This window comes from Pan paniscus, chromosome 15 (genome assembly GCF_029289425.2).
Source record: "Pan paniscus chromosome 15, NHGRI_mPanPan1-v2.0_pri, whole genome shotgun sequence".
Lineage (NCBI taxonomy): Eukaryota > Metazoa > Chordata > Mammalia > Primates > Hominidae > Pan > Pan paniscus.
The window spans coordinates 37,085,748-37,111,710 of NC_073264.2; the positions used below are offsets into that span (position 1 = coordinate 37,085,748).

At 38.0% G+C, this 25,963-nt stretch overlaps 1 protein-coding gene and 1 non-coding gene across 8 annotated transcripts in view; both read right to left on the reverse strand.

Annotated features, from left to right (window-relative positions):
- Nucleotides 1-25,963, reverse strand: part of RALGAPA1 (Ral GTPase activating protein catalytic subunit alpha 1) — a 270,749-nt gene that overhangs the window by 232,972 nt on the left and 11,814 nt on the right. For all 7 annotated transcript variants that reach the window (XM_055097476.2, XM_034937441.3, XM_034937450.3 and 4 more), the window contains exons 2-3: nt 4,004-4,114; nt 3,359-3,408 (exon numbers count right to left, since the gene is read on the reverse strand). In XM_055097476.2, coding sequence (XP_054953451.1) covers nt 3,359-3,408; nt 4,004-4,114 — 161 coding nt within the window. The remainder of the gene's footprint in view (nt 1-3,358; nt 3,409-4,003; nt 4,115-25,963) is intronic.
- LOC112437120 (small nucleolar RNA U13) lies at nt 15,231-15,334 on the reverse strand. Its single transcript, XR_003025780.3, has one exon. It is a non-coding gene; the product is annotated as a small nucleolar RNA U13 (small nucleolar RNA).

Below are 25,963 nucleotides of genomic sequence, written 5' to 3' on the forward strand. Positions count from 1 at the left end.
TAGAGACAGAGTCTTGCTATGTTGCACAGGCTGGAGTGCACTGGCTATTCAGAAGCATGATCATAGTGCATCACAGCCTTAACTCCCAGACTCAAGCAATCCTCCTGCTTCAGTCTCCCAAGAAGGTGGGAATACAGGCACACACCACTATGTCTAGCAATTCCTAGAATTTCTATATTGTGGATATCACTGATGAGTTTCAATTCTTTCAGATATTAATATTTGTGACATTTTCTCTTTCTTCTAATGGTTCTTTCTCCTATCTTGATAATCCTAGAGAAAGTATTTTGATTTCATGAGAACCCCATCAAATATTTATACTGAGTTAATCATGTGAAACTAGAGGTACTTAGATGCTATGATGGATATAGGTATGAGAGCAAATTTTTTTTTTAAGAGGTGGGGGTTTCACCCTTTCACCCTGGCTGGAGTGCAGTGGTGTAATCATAACTCACCACAGCCACAAACTCAAGGGTTCAAGTGATCCACTCTTCTGAGCCTCCCAAATAGGACTACAAGTGTGTGCCACCATGCCCAGCTAAATTTTTTTTACTATTTTTGTGGAGATGGAGTACTACTATGTTGTCCAGGCTGCGCCCAAGCTTCAGGCCTCAAGCAATCCTCCTGCCTTGGCCTTCAAAAGTGCTGGGATTACAAGCATGAGCCACTGCACCCGGACAGAGAGCAGGATTTAAAATTTTAGGAGCCCTGTAGTTAAGCTAACATATATAGGTTTCCATTAATTGGTAATAAAATCTTTACACAAATATTTTCAAAATTCTGCCTTTTATTTCCCTTAATATTATACCTGTTTGGATTATTCTCGATCAAGAGCTACCTTACTGCTAAACAGTGCTCTCAATACTCATCCACTTGCTGAATGACATTTTTGTGTGTTTGCTGTTATTGCTGTTCTTACTATTATTTAGAACTCCATTAAATGAATGCTAATAAGGGCCAAACACTAGGCACTTTATTATATATGTATATTAATTAATATACCTTGCATTAATCCTTGCAATCATTCCAAAAGGAGGGTTTATCTCATTCAACAAATGAAGAAATGGGTTAAGTAGTGCGCTTAGGTTACAAAGCTAGAAAGTGAAAGAACAGAGGTTCCAAATTCAATACGCCTATTTCTAAAACCTCTGCCTTGATAATATACTGCTCAAATGATGACATGCATATTTTATATTTCCTTGTCTTCTCGTTGATATCATCTTCTTTAGTAAACCCCATATGAAAGGATGATAAAGAAATTTTAAAGTTCTACACAGATAAATGCTGGTCCGACATGAGACACATAAACTCTTTTATCTTTGTCCTCCCTATGTCTCCCACAGCTGGCCAACAACTGCATAATTATATTTATTTTTGTATAGAAAGAGATAAACTTATAGAAAAGTTGAAAAGACAAATTTGTAAACTATTCAAAAGCATTTCTAAATTACAACTAATAATTATACTTTAGATTTAGCCCCTTATATTTTTATATGGTAAATAAAAGATTAAAGAGATTACATGTGCCCTAAACTGCACAGAATATAAAACCTCTACCATATTATTAGTAACAACACATAATGATGCTTTTTATTCCAGAAGAAGGAAATCATTTTATTTCTGATTTCTTTTTCATCATCAGTTTCTAAAGGTAGAGGTCCCCTACTATAAGTAGAAGAACGTCAGCACAAAAATCAAATGATTTTTTCAAAAGATGAAAACCTGGTATCTCAGATCTTTTTTCTAATAAAATTTAGTGATCCATTAAAGACAAACATTTCTATGTAAAGAATAAAAAATAATCAATATATATTACACATAGAAAAATAGTTATTTTTACATATAAGGAATACTCCAAAAGGGCTTCTATTAACTAATCAATCATCTCAGTTTCCTGAATCTAAGGCAAGCGTAAACATTTGAAGGAATACTTTCCAAGAATCATTAGCTTGCTTTCTCTGTGGATATTTTTATTCTTTCTCAAAGCAACTACGTTTCAATATTCCCCTTGTGAACAGTTCATGCAAACACTTCAGGAAGTAATATAATCAAATTCCTCAGGGGTCACGACTAATGAAAATTAACTGCAGAACAGATACTAACATCAGCGTTACTGCTGTTTGGAACTCTTAAAAAAAATTCTTTTTTTTTCCCCCTGTAACTAAATCAACAGCTAAGAGACATATAAATGAGGTTGTTCAAATTCTAAATTACATCAAAATACTAAAGAGTGAATTATTATTATTATTATTATTTTTGAGACAGGGTCTCACTCTCTTGCCCAAGAGTGCAGTGGCACAATCACGGCTCACTATAGTTTCGACCTCCTGGGTTCAAGGGATCCTCCCACCTCAGCCTCCTGAGTCACTAGCACTACAAGTGCCTGCCACCACCATGCCTTGACTAACTTTTTTGATTTTTAGTAGAGACTAGGTCTTGCGGTGTTGCCCAGGCTGGTTTCTAACTCCTGAGCTCAAATGAACCTCCCACCTCAGCCTCCGAAAGTGCAGGGATTACTTTGAACCACCACATACAGCCAAGAGTGAATTATCTTTAATTAGCACCAGACAGAATAGCTCAATCTTCAGAAACTGATTTCCAAATTATTTTCTATGCATACTCCTGGCTTTCTACAGGTCTCGAAATTCTCAGTGAAGATCAGAATACTCCTATAATTCTCAGTGAAGATCAGAATACTCCTATGACTGTTTATCTGTTTACTTTGAAAGACAATAAAGAGCAAGGAGTTATTTTAAAAGGGGAGTAAAAGGGTCTTAATTTTTAAGTGTGCTAAAAATTAAAAAAAAAAACTAGCAGAGCATCAAAATTTTGTTCATTTACCTATGAGCTATGTTTCCTGACTTTTATTTATAAAGACTTGCCCCATTTCCAATCTAATGTAAAATGACAATTTTTAAAATATTTAAGACTATTTTAAACAAGTTTGCAATGAAAAGCAGTGAACCAAGAAACAATAAATCCCTCAGGCACATAAAAGTTACAGGAATATACCTTCTTAGGTAAGAATGTTTTGGAGTTAAAACAAAATCAAATTTTCCATTTCAGTAAACCTTTGACAAATTAAAATTTTCATTGTTTGCAAACACACTGAATATCATACCAATTTTGTGGTGTCAAATGTATAAAAACATAATTATATCTGTACCAAAAAGTAATACATTGTACCTCAAAAAGTATAGGATTCAGTCAGGCATATTTAAAAAATTTAGATTTAGTTCTTAGAAAGGCTGGCAAATTCAGAGTGTTTCATTACATGTTTTATAATTTAAATATATTCCTTTGTATGTTCCAAAAATTATTTTTGAAAAAGGGAAAAGTTAGGTTCAGAAGCACTTACCTCAAAAATAAAAAGTATAGCATCCAATTCCTCTCTTTGAGACTTGTGACCTAAAACATTTTTATAAGAAAACATTTAAAACATATCATTTTGTCCTCACTGTTAACAATCACTTAATGAACTTAAAATATTTCAAGAATGAAGGTTTTTTTTTTCCCAGCAATTATTTAGTAAAATGTTTAAAGCATATTCCATTCATTGTGTAGACAATATCACAGTCACTCTCTTTACTCTTTTGAGTACTGTAATTAAATTTAGGTTCCACATATTTATGTCTAGAAACAAATCATGATATATTACAAAGAACTTCAAATAAGCTCTGAAAATGAAAATATGAAAATGACTGCTCAAATGTGACATATGCTCCTAGGGCAGAACCAAAGAAGGCACAATGAGGGAACAAATCAACCTGACCAGTGAAAAAGCAAATCTTCAAAGCCATTGTAAAGTAATAAGGATAGTAATACTAACCCATCAGTTGTCTTTAAAATACAGGTCACTAGACCTATGATAGTAGTGTGAGAGGGAAAGCAAAAAGCTGTCCGACAAAAATAAGTGAAACAATATGTCCAACAGCCTTTAAGTTATGTTTATGACAATTATTAGAAATATTAACATAAGCCAAGATATATGTTAGCATCTTACCTTTCTGTTTAAGACTAGCTTCAATAGTCACAAAATTTTCAAAGAACACATAGTATATATGTGAAAAATGTTGGTCGAAAAACTGTTTAAGATCAATAGATTCTGCATTCTCTGAAAAATAAAAAAAAATTACTGATTATTTACATGTATGTTAAATCAAGTTTAGCAAATATTCAGCAACAAGTTTCCTTCAAAGTCAAAGAACTGCTCCTAAAATTCTATTCTATTAAAATATTTACAATATATATTTCTATGTCTATATCCTCGTTCTTAAAACTTTAGTCTTTGTCGATTTTAGTTTTAATTTTAAAAACTGATCAAGAAAACAATGGCTCAGAAAAACTTATTCAAAATCATTAATCATACCAAAAAAAGAAGTTAAGTTCTATTTTCAATTCACAGCTACAGCTTTCCTAACTTCTCCCCAAGACAGTTTAAAATCAGAATAATAATTTATGATGTCTGAAGGCCAGGTACGGTGGCTCACGCCTGTAATCCCAACTTTGGGAGGCCAAGGTGGGCAGATACCTGAGGTCAGGAGTTCAAAACCAGCCTGGCCAACACAGTGAAACCTCATCTCTACTAAAAATACAAAAATCAGCTGGGTGTGGTGGCGTGCACCTGTAATCCCAGCTACTTGGGAGGCTGAGGCACGAGAATCACTTGACCCCAGGAGGTGGAGGCTACAGTGAGCCAAGATTGCGCCACTGCACTCTAGCCTGGGAAGACAGAGTGAGACTCTACCTTGGGGAAAAAAAAAAAAGAAGAATTTATAATGTCTGAAATATATTTATTCTGTAAATAGGTACCTAACAATAGGCTTTGTAAATAGGTACTTAGGGATTAAAAAGCTCAAACACAGACAGTACTGCTCTAAAGAAACTGTCAGTAAGAGCAGGGCATGCAAAATTAAATGAATAACTATATGAACAGTAGAAAGTGTTAGTACTAAAAGTGAGATGTCAAAGTATATGGCAGTTTAGAAACACAAGAGTACGTTCAAAGCTCAATAAAGCACAAAGGTGGGTAAAGAAAAAAGGCCTGACAGAGTACATAATATCTGAAAAGACTTTTAAGGACAGGAAGAACACTAGACATAAAGTGGTGGAGTTGAATGGGAAGGGCATTCAAGGCATAAAAAATACATGGAGCAAGAAAAACGTGAGGTATGCATGTATACATATGTAACAAACCTGCACGTTGTGCACGTGTACCCTAGAACTTAGAGTATAATAAAAAATTTTTTTAAATTTACTATTTACTATGAAGCTTTAAAAAAAAAAAAGTCAAAGTGGCCTGGTTCTCTCATAATCTCTGAGATCCAGATTGGAGAACTGTAGTTTCTGGGTCCCTCTTGGAAGAGATTAGCAAATGCATAACCAGCAATCTGTCTCAATCAGTGCTGTCTCCTAGAAATATAATGCAAGCCACAAATATTAGCTACATATGTGATTTTAAATTTCCTTGTAATCACATTTTAAGAAATAAAATGACACGGGGAAATTAATTGTAATAATATATTTTGTTAACAAAATATATTTAAGATACCATTTTTAAGTGCTACCAATAAGAACCTATTAACGAAAAAAAAAAAAGAAAAGAAAAACGTGAGGTATGATAGTATCCAGAAAAATAATCCATTTTGGCTAAAGCTTAGAGCATTTTAATAAAAATAAACAAGTAGACTTGAGATATGCTTGCATGTACTTATGCATATGTATATGTATTTATGCATAGAAGATACCAAACAACTAGGCAGCGTTACCTCTAGGGAGCATGACTAGTTTTATTGTTGCTTAGTTCATTTTCAGGGTAAGTGAGAATGCTGGTGAAAAAGAGTGGAGAAATTCTACTTTATGTACTTCCTACTATTCCAAATTGTTTACAAAAAGCACATTACTTCTTTTACAATACAAAATAGAATTTTTTGTTTCTGTTTTATTTTTTTGAGATGGTGTCTTGCTCTGTGGCCCAGGCTGTAGTGTAGTGGTACAATCTCGGCTCCCTGCAACCTCCACCTCCAGGGTTCAAGCGATTCTCCTGCCTCAGACTCCCGAGTAGCTGGGATTACAGGTGCCCACTATCACACCTGGCTAATTTTTATATTTTCAGTAGAGATGGGGTCTCACTATGTTGGCCAGCCTGACCTCAAGTGATCCGCCCGCCTCAGTCTCCCAAAGTGCTGGGATTACAGGCGTGAGCCACTGTGTCCAGCCTCAAAACATAATTTTAAAAGGCAACTGAAAAAATAAAAGATTTTTGAAAGGAAATAAAGAAACTATTCATTGTAAATAAACTCAAGTTAAAGGTAAACATCAATTAATTTCTTAGAATGCACTAAGGCTCAACATAAGATTTCAAAATAAAGTACAGTAACAACATATAGATAGCACTTTAAACTCTTTCATGTATTATCATATCCTATGAATATTCATTACAATTTTGCGGGGGAGACAGGGTCTCACTCTATCACCCAGGCTAGAGTGCTGTGGCATGATTACAACTCACTGCAGCCTCAACTTCTTGAGTTCAAGCAATCCTCCCACCTCAGCCTCCAAAAGTACCTGGGACCCAGGTCTCCCCACCACACCTAGCTAACTTTTGTAGAGATGGGGTCTTGTTATGTTGCCCAGGCTGGTCTCAAACTACTGGGCTGAAGCAATCCTCCTACCTTGGTCTCAAAGTGTTGAGATTACAGGCGATAGCCACAACACCTGGCATAGTAACTTTTTAGTGATGTCTTATCTATGTGATTTTCCAAGACTGTTTTTTGTTCTGCCATTCCAAAAGGAAAGGGATATATGCCTTTCCTCTCTATTCCCTTGGATTCTGTACATTTCTCTTTTATGGAAAGAACAATGTTTCAAATGTCTTATTGTCTTTCTTCCAGGACTAGTCTAGCATCTTTAGAATAGAAACTATGTCTACCTCAGGATTTCTAAAAATTGGCACAATGCTGAGCAAACAATATGTACTCAAATGTGTTTTATTACTAACAAAATTAATTATTTTTACTTCATTATATTCAGTTCATACAATGTGGAAATTTTTACCTTGGAAAAGACTGCATAACCTACTGACAGGCAAAATAGAACTGCCTCCTCTTGACTGGAATTAGAATACCCAGATTTCACTCCTGTCTGTAACACTTACTACCTATGTGACCTTTCACAGAACTAGACAAAATTATTAATAATGTGCAACACAAAGCGAATGTTTTCTAAACAATGCACACTATTCTCAGCACTCCACAGAAACTAATTCCTATAATCTACATAGCAATACTATGAAATTAGTACCATTATTATCTCCATTTTACAGGTGAGAAAATTTAGGTACAGAGAGTCTAAGAAACGTAGCTCATAAGAAGTAGAGTCAGGATTTAAACAACAGGTAACCCTAGATCTATTCAGCCTCCAATGTAATACATCTGTAAAAAAAGAATACTAAATATCTATTATCTGCCTATAAGAATAATAGTCATCAAATACTAGTTAAATATAGTTTATCAAATATCAAAATAAAAACACATACAACTGAAATAAAGAGGAAAGGTGTTCTAGTTTTCCCACAGAGTAGTTTAAAGAATTATGAAATTAGAATAAAACAGGCTTGGGCTGGGCAAGGTGGTTGACATCTGTAATCCCAGTACTTTAGGAGGCTGAAGTGGGAGGGTTGTTTGAGGCCAGGAGTTTGAGACCAGCCTGGGCAACACATTGAGATTCCATTTCCACAAAACTAAAAAATCAGCCAAGCATGGTGGCATGTGCCTCTAGTCCCAGCAACTCTGGAGACTAAGGTGAGGGAATCCCTTGAGCCTAGGAATTTAAGTTAAGTTGCTGTGTGCTATGATTGAGCCAATGCACTCCAGTCTAGACAACAAAGCGAGACCTTGTCACTAAAAAATAATAATAATAATGAAATAATAATAAAGAAATAATAAATAATAATAAAGAAATAGGCTGCTATAATTACCTCTAAATTTCCTAAAATTAATGTTTCAAAGACACAATGTTCGAGGAAAAAAAAGAAAATGAAAACAATAACAAAGCAAACCAAAAAAACACAACAAAAGCAAACATGAATCAACTCAAGATTTTGCGACATATTAGGAGCCAAAGTATTCTCTCTCAATTTCCTTCCCATAAGGCATGCTAACAAAGTCTGGAAATTATTTACTTTCTAACGCTAATAAAAATGATCAAAATTAGGCTGGGCGCAGTGGCTCACGCCTATAATCCCAGCACTTTGGGAGGCCGAGGTGGGCGGATCATGAGGTTAAGAGATCGAGACCATCCTGGCCAACATGGTGAAACCCTGTCTCTACTAGCTGGGCGTGGTGGTGGGCGCCTGTAGTCCCAGCTACCAGGGAGGCTGAAGCAGCATAATCGCTTGAACCCAGGAGGCGGAGGTTGCAGTGAGTCAAGATTGCATCACTGCACTCCAGCCTGGGTAACAGAGCTAGACTGTCTCAAAAAAAAAAAAAATTATTGCTAGAGAAGAAGGACATTTTATAATAGTTAAAGGGTTAATCTTTTAAGAAGATATAACAATTGTGAACATATATGCACTTAACAACAGAACTCCCAACCCCCAAAGCAGAAACTGAACAGAACTGAATTGAAGGAATATACACACAATTCAACAATGGTAATTTAAGAGTCAACGCTCTACTTTCAATAATGAATAGAACTAGACAGAAGGGAAAATAGAAGACCTAAACAATACTATAATGCAACCAGATCTAACCGACATCTATCGAATGCCCATCTAACAACAAAAGAATACACAGTCTTTTCAAATGCACATGATATACCATCCAAAATAGACCATATGTAAGGCCATAAAATAAACTTCAGTAATTTAAAAGGACTGAAGACAAAGTATGTTATCTGGCCACAGTGGAATGAAATTAGAAATCAATAACATAAGGAAATTAAGAAAACTCACAAATATGTGGAAATTTAGCAATACACAACTAAATAACCAATTGGTCAAAGAAAAATCACAGGAGAAGTTAGAAAATCTTTGAGATGAATGTAAACGAAAATACAACATACCAAAACTTATGGCATCCAGCTAATCCAGTGCTGACAGAAAAATCTATAGCTTTAAATTGCTATATGAGAAAGAAATCTGAAAATAGAACCATAATGTTCCACCTTAGGAAGTAAGACCATTGGCTGGGTGCGTTGGTTCATGCCTGTAATCCCAACCCTTTGGAAGGCCGAGGCAGGAGTCTCAATTGAGCCCAGCAGTTTACGACCAGCCCGGGCAACTTAGTGAGACTCCATTTCTACAAAGAAATTAAAAATAGCCAGGTGTGGTCATACATACATATGAAAATAAAGAGCAAACTAATTCTAAAGCACAAAGAAGGAAATAAAGATTAGAAAGGACATAAAAGAAATAGAGACCCCCCCCAAAAAAATCATTAAACAAAAATTGGTTCTTTGAAACACTCAAAAAACTTGACAAACTGTTAGCTAGACTGTCCAAACTGAAAAAGACATAAGATTCAAATCACTAATCTGGACTGGAATATAATACATTACTACTAACCCTACAGAAATAAAAATTATAAGAGGATACTATGAGCAACTGTATGCTAGCAAATTACACAGCCTATATGAAATGAACAAATTACTAGAAAGTCACAAACCACCAAAACTGACTCAAGAAGAAATAGAAATTCTGAAACAACCTACAATGAATGAGAAGATTGAATTAGTGGGGGAAAAAAAACTACTTCCAAGAAAAGCTTGGACTCAAATGGCTTATGGGTGAATCCTACCAACTCTTCCAAAAAATAGAGTATATTTCCCGCTCATTCTATGAGGCCAATATTCTCATATGAAAATCAGACAAAAACATTACAAGAAAAATACAGACCAACATCCTTTACGAATATGAATGTAAAAATCCTCAACAAAATACTAGAAAACTGAATCTATCTATCTATCTATCTATCTATCTATCTACACACACACATACACACACACTCACTATGACTAAGTGACATTCATCCCAGAAGGCAAGGTTGGTTCAACATATAAAAATCAATCACTGTAATACCTTATGTTAACATAAAGGTCAAAACTCACATGATAGTTTCAATAGACACAGAAAAAACATCTGACAAAACCCAATATAATTTCATCCTAAAGATACTCAAAAAGCTAGGAAAAGAAAAGTATTTCTTAACCTGATAACAGGTATCTATGAAACGGTCACAACTAACAACACACTTAGTGATAAAAGATTGAAAGCTTTACCCCTAAAAGCATGAACAAGACATGGATGTCTTTTTGTTACTTTTATTTAATATTATACTGTAAATTCTAGCCAAGACAATTATGCATGAAAAAGAAATAAAAGCCACACACATTGTAAAGTCCAAAGCATTACTATCTCTACTTATAAATGACATGATCTTGGATATCGAAAATCCTAAGGAATCCACCAAAAAATCCTATCTGACTGACAAACAAGCTCAACTAGGTTGCAGAATACAAGATCAATAAGAAAAATCAACTGTATTTCTATACACTGGCAATGAACAACCTAAAAGTGAAATTAAGCAAACAATTCCATTTACAATAGTTTGAAATAGAATAAAATACTTAAATTTAACAAAAGAAGTACAAGACTTGTACACTGCAAACTACAAAACATTACTGAAAAAAATTAAAGACTAAAACAAATGGAGACATTCTGTGTTCATGAGTAAGACTGAATGCTGTTAAGATAGCAACAGCCCCCAAATATACCTAAAGATTCAATGTACTCTTTTTTTTCTTCTATTTTTTCTTTTTTTGAGACAGAGTATCACTCTGTTGCCCAGGCAGGAGTGCAGTGGCTCGATCTCGGCTCATTGCAACCTCCGCCTCTCAGGTTCAAGAGATTCTCCTGCCTCAGCATCCAGAGTAGCTGTGATTACATGCATGTGCCACCACACCCAGCTAATTTTTGTATTTTTAGTAGAGACGGGGTTGGCCAGGCTGGTCTTGAACTCCTAACCTAAGGTGATCCACCCGCCATGGCCTCCCAAAGTGCTGGGATTACAGACATGAGCCACCACACCCAGCCTCAATGTACTCTTTACCAAAATCCTAACATAGTTTTTTTGAAAAAACTGACAAGCTAATCCTAAAATTCAAAAGAAAATGCAAGTGACCCAGAATAGTCAAAACAGTATATATATATATTTTTTAATGGAGTCTCGCTGTTACCTAGGCTGGAATGCAGTGGTGCAGTCACAGTTCACTGCAGCCTCAACCTCCCAGACTCAAGCAATCCTCCCACCTCAGCCTCCTGAGTCACTGGGACTACAAGTTTATGCCATTACACCTGGCTCATTTTTTAAATTTTTTGTACAGACAGGCATTGCCACATGTTGCCCAGGCTGGTCTCAAACTCCCGGACTCAAGTGATCCTCTCACCTCTACTCCCAAAGTCCTGAGATTACAGGCATGAGCCACCAAGAACAATGCTGGAGAACTGACATTGTCTCATTTCAAAACTTACTACAAAGCTACACTAATCAACAGAGTGTAGTACCGGGATAAGGACAGACATATAGATGAATGGAACAATTGAGAGTTCAGAAATAAATCCTTACACTGATGATCAATTGATCATCGACAAGGGTACCAAACAACTCAAGTAGGAAAAGGAGGAAAAAAAAAGTATTTTTAACAAATGGTTGACTTTTTTTTCCTCATTGAGTTGTTTGGTACCCTTCAAAAGTCTTTTCAACACACAGTTGAAAAGAATGAAGACTATACTTGAAAAATTAACTCAAAATGGATCAAAAACCAAAAACCTAAATGTAAAAACTAAAATTATAAAACTCAGAAGAAAACATGACCTTGAATCAGTCAATTCCTTCTTAGATATGACACTAAATGCACAAGCAATAAAAGAAAAAATAAATTTGACTTCATCAAAATTCAAAACCTTTTTGCTTCAGAGGACACTATCAAGAAAATGAGAAAATAACCTACAGAATGCAAGAAAATATTTGCAAATTATATACCTGATTTTAAAACATTAGTCTCCAGAATATAGAAAGAATTCTTATAATTCAATTGTAAAACAAAAATTTTTAATGGTCAAAGGATTTGAATATATATTTCTCCTAAAAAGATATACAAATAGCCAGTAAGCTCATGAAAAAACGTTTAACATCATTAGCCATCAGGGAAATGCAAAGCAAAACCACAATGAGATACTATTTCTAACCCACTATGATAGCTATAATCAGAAAGACAGACAATACCAAGTGTTGGCAATATGGGAAAATTTGAATCTTTGTACACTGCTGGTGGGAATATAAATGATGAAGCCACTCTGGAAAACAGTGTGGCAGGTCCCTCACAAGTTTAATATAGAGTTATCATATGGCCCAGCAATTCCATTCCTAGAACATTATATACCCAAGAATTGAAAACATAAGATCAGGCTGGGCAACATGGCAAAAGTGTCTCATCTCTATCAAAAAAAAAGAAAAAGAAAGAAAATGTATGCCCACACAAATGTTTATAATGTTATTATTCATAATGGTCAAACAGTGGAAATAACCCAAATGTCCATCAATTGATGAACGGATAGACAAAATATGGTATAATCCATACAATGAATATTATCTAGCCGTAAAAAGCACGAAATAGTATTATAAGCTACAATGTGATGGACTTTGAAAACATTATGCTAAGTGAAAGAAGCCAGACACAAAAGGCCATATATTTATTATTCTATTTATATGAAACATGCAGAAGAGTCAACCACAGAGATGGAAAGTATCTAATGGCTGGCAGGGGCAGGAAGTAAGGAGAAATGGAGAGTGATTGCTAAAAGGTATGAGTTTCCGTTTCTTTTCCTTTTTTGCTGATCTATTCCTTTTAGCTCATCTAATATTCAACCCCTTGACATCCTAATTTGTGAGATCTGCCAGACCCTACCTGGCTAACTGAATCTGAGAGCTATACCTTCTTGGCCAGGCTGAAAAGAATTAACCTAAAAAGAAGTTGAAGAGCTCATGGAGATCAGACTGAGAAAAGCAAATTTTTTTTTCCTAAGTCTAGATATTACAAACTGTTATATCATCAAGTTACTGATATTTATTGCAAGCAAATGCATTACCTTCACATTTATGCAGTTGAAGACTAGCTAGTTACTAGTATACCATTATTACAGAATACAAAATAATGTTATTTTTTAATTGAGTAGTCCGATAATAGGCGAGTAATCAAAATACAGTACTACTGGTCATGCATGGTGGTTCACATCCATAATCTCAACACTTTGGGAGGCTGAAGTGGGAGGATAGCTTGAGGCCAGGGGTTTGAAATTAGCCTGGCAATATAGCCAGACCCTATCTCTACAAGCAAATAAATAAATAAAAATGAAACAGTACTGCCAGTATTCTGTATCTAATTCTACATGTCCAAAACAGATAATTTCTTGATTCATTAAATCATTTCCCTAACACTCAAAGACATTATTTTGGATACTGAAAATAATTAAACATATGGTATCTGGAAATTTAAAATCTAAAGTGGCTAAAACAAATATAGGCAGACATTTTATAAACATTAAGTTTTTGCACAATGCAAATACTTTAAATTATAAAATGTGTTTAATAAAAATAATTACCCGTTCTTTTTTATATCTTGTTCCTTGAAATCTGAAAATGATGGATCTGATCTGATCTCTATCTGATCTGATCTTCACAGATAGCTTGAGAACCATTTGAATAAATAGATACAGTGCTTTGCAAATACTTTAAATTATAAAGAAGTAAAAAGAGGTTTTATATACTGGAAAATGCATTACACTGAATAAGGAAAATCCTATTATACTGGGAAGAGAAAATATACTTTGAAACAACAGAGGATAAAGGCAGAGGAAGTTAATTCTAAATGCACAGTATAGCTCGTGTTCTCAAACTGTCTGTGAAGGACCAGTTTTTTTGCTTTTGTTTTTAAATTCCAATTTGTCACAGACCAATGCTTTATGACAAATGTATTACTAGAAAATAAGGTGAAAAGCACCAGGATTGATCTACACCCCATTTCATAAGACAAGTCCACTAATCACATGCTTGGATATCACAGTACTGTCAAGCTGAGATGACCTTCTCAACACACTCAATTTCCATAATTAAGCTGTTGCAGAACTGTAGTAACAGTCAGTAAACTAGTACCAGTTTGTGGACTACATTTTGAGTAGCAGTGGTTTTGACTATGGGAAGAAGGAATGGGCCAGGCACAGTGGCTCATGCCTGATACCAGCACTTTGGGAGGCTGAGGTGGGTGGATCACTTGTGCGCGCTCAAGAGTTCGAAACCATCTCTACAAAAAAATACAAAAAATTAGCTGGGCGTGGTAGTGCACACCTATGGTTCCAGCTACTCAGGAGGCTGAGCTGGGAGAATTGCTTGAGCCTGGGAGGCAGAGGTTGCAGTGAGCCGAGATTGTGCCACTGCACTCCAACCTGGGTGACAGAGTGAGACCTTGTCTCAAAAAGAAAAAAAACATAAGAGAAGGAATGATACAGAGTTTCAGTGTGTAGGCTGAACAGCCTTGATAGTGGTGCTGGAGGTAAGAAATACGTTCCTGTTATAAATTCACCAGTAAAACAGGGTTTTAAAAAGTAGAGTGCTACAGTCAGAGAAGTGGCATCATCTCCACTTCTGAAATCTTCATTAAAATCTGGTTACCAGCCAGGCGCGGTAGCTCAGGCCTGTAATCCCAGTATTTTGGGAGGCTGAGGCAGGCGGATCATGAGGTCACGAGGTCAGAAGATCGAGACCATCCCGGCTAATCCCGTCTCCATTAAAAAATACAAAAAATTAGCCGGGCGTGCTGGCAGGCGCCTGTAGTCCCAGCTACTCGGGAGGCTGAGGCAGGAGAATGGCGTGAACCCAGGAGGCGGAGCTTGCAGTGATCCGGGATCACACCACTGCATTCCAGCACTCCGTCTCAAAAAAAAAAAACAACAACAAAAAACTGGTTACCAAATCCATAAAGTATCTCTCCACAGTATCTCTCACAAACACTAGTTCTTTTCTATTTACCTTGCTATTAAATCGAAATTTTAAGGTCGAGGCCTAATATCTTTATTTTTAAAAGCTAGAAGGACCACTGCCTTCCACTTGCCTGCATTCATGTCTGTGCTCTTATCCTAACTGCTTTTCCTTCATGTCTTTTTTCAAAAAAAATCATATCAGACGAGTAATGTGCCAACATCATAAAAAGGTTTGGGGGAGGTACATCTCATATATGAGTGTGAAAACCCAATCATCATGCTTATGAACTACAAAAGGCTCTCTTCCTTCACTTCTATCTATTGAAATTTTAATCATCATCTTCCAAGGCACAGATCAAATGTCCCTGCCCCATGAAGCCTTCTCTGAGCCACTCATTTAGATATGACTCTTCTCTTTTATACTCATAACATGTTTCATATTTGACACATGATTCTCTTTTACTATACCATTAACTCCTTTACTCCTTTACAGTTACCCAAAATTTAGCAAAGCACTGTATCTATTTATTCAAATGGTTCTCACACTATCTGTGAAGATCAGATAGAGATCAGATCAGATCCATCATTTTCAGATTTCAAAGAACAAGATATAAGCAAGAACGGGTAATTATTTTTATTAAACACATTTTATAAGAAATGGCATATTTACAGTAAGTGGCTTAGCCCTAAGAACAATTGATGGAAAAGGGAAGACGACTGGGAACCTTGAAGCTAACAACCTAAAAGAATTTACATTAAAACAACAAATTTTTGGTAACACAAACACACCTCTTATCCTAGTTATTCTATTTTAGGTTTGGGTGGAGAAGGAAAGAGTAATTGTTGCTAGGTGAATTCCTTGCATTTTTTGAAATAAATACCAACAAGAAATTTTATTTCCTTTCATTCATTTAATTCTCCTTTGTTTTCTAACACATAGCTTAAATAATTTTCTAATTTACCCATTTCTTTTTTTTTTGAGACAGGGTCTTGCTGCAGCCTCGACCTCTGGGCTCGTAATTCTCTCGCCTCAGTCACCCAAGTAACTGGGACAACAGGTACATGTCACCACACCCAGCTAATTAAAAAAAAAAAAAGTTGTAGAGATGGGGGTCTCACTATGTCGCCCAGGCTGGTCTCAAACTCCTGGGCTCAAGCAATCCTCCTGCCTTGGCCTCCCAAAGTGCTGGAATTGCAGTTGTGAGCCACTGCACCCAGACCCTAATTTACCCATTTCTAATAAAGACTGAGACAGAAGAACAGAATCTAAACCACATCAAGATCATTCAGGGATTTCTACTCAGTTTTTTATTTTATTTAATTTTTTTGAGATGGAGTCTCACACTGTTGCCCAGGCTGGAGTGCAGTGGTGTGATCTCAGCTCACGGCAACTTCTGCCTCCTGGATTCAAGTGATTCTCCTGCCTCAGCCTCCCAGGTAGCTGGGATTACAGGCACCCGCCACCATGCCCAGCTAATTTTTTGTATTTTTAGTAGAAACGGGATTTCATCATGTTGGCCAGCCTGGTCGCAAACTCCTGACCTCGTGATTCACCCACCTCGGCCTCCCAAAGTGCTAGGATTACAGGCTTCAGCCACTGCACCTGGTACTCAGTTTGTTTTTTTAAGAACAAATTATACTTCTTAACATTAAGCAAGTCACAACATCCCTGATTCAATTTTATTTCCTTAAGGTTCCTATGAAAAGTCAAATGATGCTTGAATTTTTTCCATAAACTGTGGTTCAAATTCATTTTTTCATTCATATTTGAGGTGTTATTATTTTAATTTTATATACAGGTAAACTGAAGATCAAAAGTTTTAAATAAATAATATAGCTGAAGCCAGGCACAGTGGCTCATGCCTGTAATCCCAGTGCTTTAGGAGACTAAGGCAGGAGGATCACATGAGGCCAGGAGTTCAAGACCAGCTTCGGCAACATAGTGAGGGGTGGAGAAGCTACCCAATTCACAAATTCTTTGCTCAATTAAACTCTGTTAAATGTAATTTGTCTAAAGTTTTTAACAAGGAAGATTATCTTATACCCTCTGCCATAATGTCATATTTTTCAGTTAAAGTCCTGTTTTATATTTTTGTTTGTTTTTCTCTATTACATTATGGACCTTAGTTTATGAACCAAATTTCTTTGCACCGATACTTAAGACAACCCAAGGAATGCTGACTTTAATGTCTTTTCTATCATTGTCCATTGCTTGCTCATGAGTTGCTCACAAAACAGCAATTTTGCTCCCCTCAAACCTAGTATATTCATTCATGAACTAAATAATATTTACTGAACACTGATTATATGCCAGGCGCCATGCTAAGTCTAGGAATATGAACATGAAAAGATACACATCTGCCCTCAGGAAGGCAAGCAAATAAATAAATATGTTGTAATAAAAAAATCAAACTACTGGAGGGAAAGATGCTCAGTGTACAAAAAACTCCTATACCTACATGATAGGGAAGACTTCATAGAGGCTATCTATCGATTCTGCCCTGAGATTTTAAAAAAGACTAGAAGCTTTCACATATAAGGGTGATGGGAAGGCAGTCTAGTATAAATATCATTAGCTACGGCACAGGTATCACAGACTATACATGTAAAGGATCTAGAATGCACCCTCCTTATAAGAATCTAATGCCTGATTGGTGGTGGCTCAGGCCTATAATCCCAGCACTTTGGGAGGCCGAGGTGGGTGGATCACTTGAGGTCAGGAATTCAAGACCACCCTGGGCAACACGGTGAAATCCCATTTCTACTAAAAATACAAAATAGTCAAGGGTGGTGGCACACGCCTGTTGCCCCAGCTACTAGGGAGGCTGAGGCAGGAGAATCACTTGAACCTGGAAGGTGTAAGTTGCAGTGAGCCGAGATCGTGCCACTGCACTGCAGCCTGGGTGACAGAGCAAGACTCTGTCTCAAAAAAAAAATCTAATGCCTGATGATCTTCTGAGGTGGAACAGATTCATCCCGAAACCATTCCTCACCGCCACTGTCTGTAGAAAAACTGTCGTCTACGAAACTGGTCCCTGGTGTCAAAAAGTTTGGGGACCACTGATATAAAGAGTTAGAAGAAAAGAGATCTGGAGGACAGAACACCAGAAAATATCAACATTAAAGGTAGGATTTGGTTACATAAGAAAAGTTTGGTCAAACACAAAACACCAGGGCTTGAATCACAGGAGCGTAAGTGAAGCCACAAATTCCATTTCACAGCAGCTCTGGGCCCATGAAGTAGTCACCACGAGCAAAGCTCACCCTCCTGAGTTGAAAAAAATTTATAGACAAGAAGTCAGAATTGGCCGGGCGCAATGGCTCATGCCTGTAATCCCAGCACTTTGGGAGGCCAAGGAGGTGGATCTCTTGAAGCCGGGAGTTTGAGACCAGCCTAGCCAACATGGTGAAACCCCATCTCTACTAAAAATACAAAAATTAGCCGGGCATGGTGGCATGCACCTGTGGTCCCAGTTACTCCAAAGGCTGAGGCATGAGAATAGCTTGAACCCAGGAGGCAGTGGTTGCAGTGAGCCGAGATCTCACCACTGCACTCCAGCCTGGACGACAGAGTGAGACTCGTCTCAAAAAATAAACAAAAAACAAAAACAAAAAAAGAAGTTAGAATTGAAGTTAAACTGTGGCAGACATGTTCAAAGAATTGTGGGGATCTTTGGGCAACAATGATATTGGAATGGTGGTAATATGAGGAAATAGTACCATAGCGTTAGAAACCTTGGAACAGGCCAAGCGCAGTAGCTCAGGCCTGTAATCCCAGCACTTTGAGAGGCCAAGGCGGGCAGATCACTTGAGGTCAGGAGTTTGTGACCAGCCTGGCCAACATGGTGAAACCCCATCTCTACTAAAAATACAAAAATTAGCCAGGTGTGCTAGCGGGTGCCTGTAATCCCAGCTACTCAGGAGGCTGAGGCGGGGGAATTGCTTGAACCAGGGAGGTGGAGACTGCAGTGAGCCTAGATCGCGCCACTGCACTCCAGCCTGGGTGACAAGAAGAGACTGTCTAAAAAAAAAAAAAAAAAAGAAACCTTGGAACAAGTATAAATAATCATTGTTCAGCAGAGAAATTCAAGTCCCCTCTCCAAAGGGCCAATTTTATTATTACGTAAAAATCAGGTCATGTACATTTTCATATTAAACTTTTTGTTAAACTTTTGTAACAGAAGTCTGCAGAAGGGTAATCGCTTAAATGGAATAGTAGCGTAGTTATTTAAGTATATCAAATACAGTGAACATGAGAAGTTAAAAGAGCAATTTCATTATCTATTAAAAGTCCTTAAAATGGTAGCAAGAGATGAAGCAGTCTTAAGATGATAAGCCAGGTATTGAAGTCCTTGATAAACTTAATGAAGTGACCCAGGAGGTTGAGAAATAAGAGCAGCGACAAAGTTTGAAAGATGGTGTGCTCCAGCAGCATGCACCCCAAAACAAGAAGAATTTTCAGATGGGTGCTGAAGTATAATAGCAGCAACAGAGGCATAACAGTAGCACTATTACAATAGTAGGAAGGCTGACTTCTTCAGGCATGGGAGAATCCATCACTTATTAGAGCACGGATACAAGGAGATCTGCATCTTCAGAGGAGAATTAGAATTCAGATAAGGGCATATGCAACATATGTCTTTCACCTTAACTTAACGTGCAAAGTATTTACATTAAAAAGGTATAATCCCAGCACTTTGGGAGGCCAAGGCAAGTGGATCACCTTAATTCAGAAGTTCGAGACCAGCCTGGCCAACATGGCAAAACCCCGTCTCTATCAAAAATACAAAAAAATTAGCCGGGCATTGGTGGCAGGCGCCTGTAATCCCAGCTACTCGGGAGGCTGAGGCAGGAGAATTGCTTGAACCTGGGAGGCGGAGGTTGCACTGAACTGAGATCGCGCTATTGCACCCTAGCCTGGGAGACAAGAGCGAAACTCTGTCTCAAAAAAAAAAAAGTATGGGCTGGGCACGGTGGCTCACACCTGTAATCCCAACACTTTGGGAGGCTGAGGTGGGCAGATCACGAGGGCAGGAGATCGAGACCATCCTGGCTAACGTGGTGAAACCCCGTCTTTACTAAAAATACAAAAAATTAGCCCGGCGTGGTGGCGGGCGCCTGTAATCCCAGTTACTCATGAGGCTGAGGCAGAAGAATGGCGTGAACCCAGGAGGCGGAGCTTGCAGTGAGCCGAGATCTGCCACTGCACTCCAGCCTGGCCGACAGAGCGAGACTCTGTCTCAAAAAAAAAAAAAAAAAAAAAAGCATGCATTTGCAACACTGTCACCTAAAAATTATTTATATAATAGACATCTTGAAGAATGTTATTACACTGCTTTGTTTTTTTATATAATTCAACTACTTCAACATTTAGCTGAAAAGGGAGGCTAGGATCAGATAACAGATTGCCTTAAATATTGGCCAAGGATTTTGTACTGTATCACATAGGCAAAGGAAAGCCATAGAGGGTTTTAGAGCAGTTAGTGACATGCTCTTTTGGTTTTTTTGAGACAGAGTCTCACTCTGCTGCTCAGACTGGAGTGCAGTGGCGCGATTTCGGCTCACTGGAACCTCCGCTTCCTGGGTTCAAGAGATTCTCCTGCCTCAGCCTCCTAGGTAGCTGGGATTACAGGCGCCTGCCACCACGCCCAGCTAATTTTTGTATTTTCAGTAGAGACGTGGTTTCACCATGTTGGCCAGGCTGGTCTCGAACTCCTGACCTCAAGCGATCCACCCGCCTCAGCCTCTCAAAGTGTTGGGATTATAGGCATGAACCACCATGCCAGCTAGTGACAAGCTCTTAATGTGCTTTAGAAAGATTGCTACAGGACCTGGCTGGGCATGGTGGCTCATGCCTGTAATCCTAGCACTTTGGGAGGCCAGGGCGGGTGGACTGTTTGAGGCCCAGAGTTCAAAACCAGCCTGGCCAACATGGCGAAACCCCATCTCTATTAAAAATACCAAAACTAGCCGGGTATGGCGGTGCATGCCTGTAATCCCAGCTACTCAGGAGGCTGAGACATAAGAATTGCTTGAACCCGGCAAGTAGAGGTTGCAGGGAGCTCGTGCCACTGCACTCCAGCCTGGGCGACAGAGTGAGACCCTGTCTCAAAAAAAAAAAAAAAAGAAAGAAAGAAAGAGAAAGAAAGAAAGAAAGAAAGATAGATTGTGACAGGACCATGTAAGAGATTCAAGAGGGGGGAAAAAAAAAAAAAAGACCTGCATAGGGAGATCAACTAGTAAGCTGCTGCAAAAGTTCAAGCAAGAAACAATAAAAATTTAAACTAAAGAAATGATGGTAAGAACAGAGAAAAAAGGAACAGGTTCAAATATTATTATAAAGCCAGAAAAGAGCAGTAGTGGGCTGGGGAGATGTGAGGTTGCCCCACAGACATTTCAAACTCCAGCTACAGTCCCAACATAAATTTATCTTTTTCTACCACATTGTTAAAGATGAAAGTTTCTTGTCTTAGTAACCTATGACAAGAGGATGGTGATGCCATTTATTAAAGTAGACGTATTCATCACCTACTCTGCTATTTTCTCCAAAGTCTACTTTTTTTTTTTTTTGAGACGGAGTTTCGCTCTTGTTGCCCAGGCTGGAGTGCAATGGCGCGATCTCGGCTCACGACAACCTCCGCCTCCCAGGTTCAAGCAATTCTCCCACCTCAGCCTCCCGTGTAGCTGGGATTACAGGCATGCACCACCATGCCCGACTAATTTTGTATTTTTAGTAGAGACAGGGTTTCTCCATATTGAGGCTGGTCTCAAACTCCTGACCTCAGCTGATCCACCCGCCTCGGCCTCCCAAAGTGCTGGGATTACAGGCGTGAGCCACCGCGCCTGGCTCTCCAAGGTCTATTTCTATAATGTGTACCTTCAGTGAGAAGAGACATTAGATACACACACACACACACACACACACACACAGTGAATTTAGAATTAAAAAAATGTTTTAACCAAACACAACAACAACAAAGGGATGCTTTCTTTTCTAAGATACTGACAGCTTGTAACCCAACACATTTCTCTTTCTACCTTAGGTACCAGGAAATCTAAGAACCAAATTCAATGCCTTATGGCTGTAATCAGCTCATCTCTGAAAACTGATGTTTCCTTTAAGTGATGGCTATTCAGTTGTTGCTTGTTTTATCATTAATTGTTCTATTCCACATTTTATTCAATCCTATAAGCCACGTAAAATCCTTTAGATGCAATAAAATCCTTAATAAACAAAATGTTAATATAAAGATGATTACAATATTTGAAAAAGCTTGTTCTGTTAAGGTCAATCAGTAACACTGTTTATGTCAATAATCTGCAAAGTAAATCAATTCTTCATAAATATATAAAGTAGTTCAATGAGGTCAAGTTCATTTTTCAAATCAGACAGATTCAAATTAAAGAACATACATTACATTATATATAAATTAAAGAATTTAAAAGCATCTAATGTCATGTATACAGGATTACTAACACTGTATATCAAACTCTAAAAATAATCAAGTTTGGCTGCACACAGTGGCTCATGCCTGTAATCCCAGCACTTTGGGAGGTCGAAGCGGTCAGATAACTTGAGCCCAGGAGTTTAAGGCCAGTCAGGGCAACATAGGGAAACCCCCATCTCTATATAAATTTATTTTATATATATCTATATATATGCACACACACACGCATATACAGTTAGTTGGCTTACTTTTATAGGCAGGTTACAGTTCACACATTCTTAGATTTTCAGCCAAATCTGTTAATCCATACTATTTTTTTTGTTTTCTTTTTGTTTTTTTGTTTTGAGATGGAGTCTCCCTCCGTTGCCCAGGCTGGAGTGCAGTGGCGCAGTCTCGGCTCACTGCAAGCTCCGCCTCCTGGGTTCACGCCATTCTCCTGCCTCAGCCTCCCGAGTAGCTGGGACTACAGGCGCCTGCCACCACACCCAGCTAATTTTTTTGTATTTTTAGTAGAGACGGGGTTTCACCGTGTTAGCCAGGATGGTCTCATCTCCTGACCTCGTGATCCGCCCGCCTCGGCCTCCCAAAGTGCTGGGATTAAGGCGTGAGCCACTGTGACCGGCCAATCCATACTCTTTTTAAGTCATTTATTTAATAAAATATACAATCTGTATTTATGTATTGCCATTTATACCTACTGAATACTTTGTAAGTAAAGATATTTTACTCAGAAAGATATTTCTTTGTGAACCCATAAATACATTCAGATTACAGAAAGACATTTTTGACTAATCAATTTATGATAACAAATTCCTTCTCTAAATATAAAAAAGTAAAAAATGGGGACCAAGTTGCTTGGTATAAAGCCAACTTTCAGTCTCATTCATTTAAGAGAACCTCTTATTATCAGCAACTGATGTCCAATGTCTTGAAAACTGTTGCTTCTCGTGTGTGTTATTTTAATTGTTTCAGCATGTACAGACATCAGGTGAGGAGAGTGATTCCTGAAAGATGGCAAACAAACAAGGTGTGTCCTATGACCACTCCAGCTTACTGACTTAGGAGAGCTTCTAAGTCGTAGTGAGGGGAAAGCAAATCCAGGTGGACCCAGCGAACACCATGAATTAAGAAAGTGAAGCCAAGCACCCAGGAAGACCAAGGCAATCAGAGTTCACACAACACAGCACCAAGAAGGAGACAGCTACACACAGTGAGAATCCAGGAGACTAGAGAGGGTCCCCTTTAAGTATGATGATAGTATACTTATGAGGAAACTACCCAAGACAGAAGAAAGAACCATGCTGAAGTATTGGAGGGAACAGTACCAGGTGCTCACACAGAGCTGGGAAGAGTGCTTGTTCCCAAAAGCTGGACTATAAAAATAAAATCTCATAATTTGTGGGGCCTTGGGTCGAATACTCAGGAAGGTATCGCCTTATACTAGACAATAATTAACCCTAAATGGACCCACCCAACAAATCATAAAAGCAAGACCCAAAATAATAAAACTGTTTTCAAATAACTTGATTGTATCCCGGAAAAAAGCTCAAGAATTTATAGGTGGCCACACACGGTGGCTCACACCTGTAATCCCAGCACTTTGGGAGGCCAAGGTGGGCAGATCACTTGAGACCAGGAGCTTGAGGCCAGCCTGGGCAACATGGCAAAACCCCATTTCTCTACCAAAAAAAAAAAAAAAATTAGCTGGGTGTGGTGGCATGCACCTGTAGTTCCCAGCTACTCGGGAAGCTGAGGTAGGAGGATTGCTTGAGCCCAGGAGGTTGTGACAGACTGAGACCCTGCCCCCAAAAACAAAACGAAACAAAAAAAGAATTTACAGATATAGGAAAATATCCAAAATATAAGAAAGCAAAATTCAGAATATCAGATAGCCAAAAGTTACCAGGCACACAAAGAATCAGGAAAACAACCCAGGATAAGAAAAGAGGATGATCAATTGAAATTCTAGAACTGAAAGAGATGTCACAATTAGCAGAGAAGTATATCATTTTAGCTGTATTCCATATGTTCAAAAAGTTAAGAAGACACATAGATGATATAAAACAAGACCCAAGATGAACTAGATAAAAACTACAGTTTCTGAGATTAAAAAATAAACTAGAATGGCAGATTACATGTAGCAGAAGAAAAGATTAGTGAACTTGAAGACATAGCAATAGAAACTATCCAAGATGAAACACGCAGAGGAAAAAAATCCAAAACATAAAAAAAAATCAGTAAACTATGAGACCTTCCAATATACTAATAATACTTCTTAATAATCTAATATTAATATTCCCTAATACGGTAGTAAATGGAGTTCTAAACGTAAGGCGGGGAGAAAGAAGGGAAAATAATGACCAAAATTTTTCCAAGTTTGATGAAAACTATAAACCCACAAATCCAAGAAGCTCAATTAATCTTAAGCCAAGAAATATGAAAAAAAACTAACCAAAGCATATGATAATCAGACTCCTCAACACCAGTGATGAAGAGGTCTTAAAAGCACCCGGAAAAGAAAATGACATCTTCCATAAAAAGTAAGATACAGATAATAACAGACTTCTTATCAGAAACAATACAAACAAGAATACAGTAGAATAAAATCTTCAAATAACAAAGGAAAAAAAAAGCCATCAACCTAGAATTCTAAACAGAACAAAAGTATCCTTTTTTTTTTGAGATGGAGTCTCGCTCTGTTGCCTAGGCTGGAGTGCAGTGGCACGATCTCGGATCTTGGCTCACTGCAACCTCTGCCTCCTGGGTTCAAGCAATTCTCCTGCCTCAGCCACCTGAGTAGCTGGGACTACAGGCGCGTGCCACCACACCAGCTTAATTTTTTGTATCTTTAGTAGAGACAGGGTTTCACCGTGTTAGCCAGGATGGTCTCGATCTCCTGACCTCGTGATCCGCCCACCTCAGCCTCCCGAAAGTATCTTTAAAAAAGAAGCCAAAGCCAGGCGCAGTGGCTCACGCCTGTAATCCCAGCACTCTGGGAGGCCGAGGCGGGCAGATGACAAGGCCAAGAGATCAAAACCATCCTGGCCAAAATGGTGAAACCCCATCTCTACTAAAAATACAAAAAATTAGCTGGGCGTGGTGGTGCGTGCCTGTGGTCCCAGCTACTCAGGAGGCTGAAGCAGGAGAATCACTTGAACCTGAGAGGTGGAGGTTGCAGTGAGCTGAGATCATGCCACTGCACTCCAGCCTGGTGACAGAGCGAGACTCCGTCTCAAAAAAAAAAAAAAAAAAAAGATGCCAAAGTAAAGACTTTTTCAGACAAACAAAAGCATAAAGAATCCATCACACACAGAGGAAGAGGAATAAAGAAAGGTTGGTTAATGCATATAAACATACAGCTAGTTAGAAGGAATAAGTTCTGTCATTTGATAACATGGTAGGGTGACAATAGTTAACAATATATTGTGTATCTCAAAGTAGCTAGAAGAGGCCGGGTACAGTGGCTCACGCCTGTAATCCC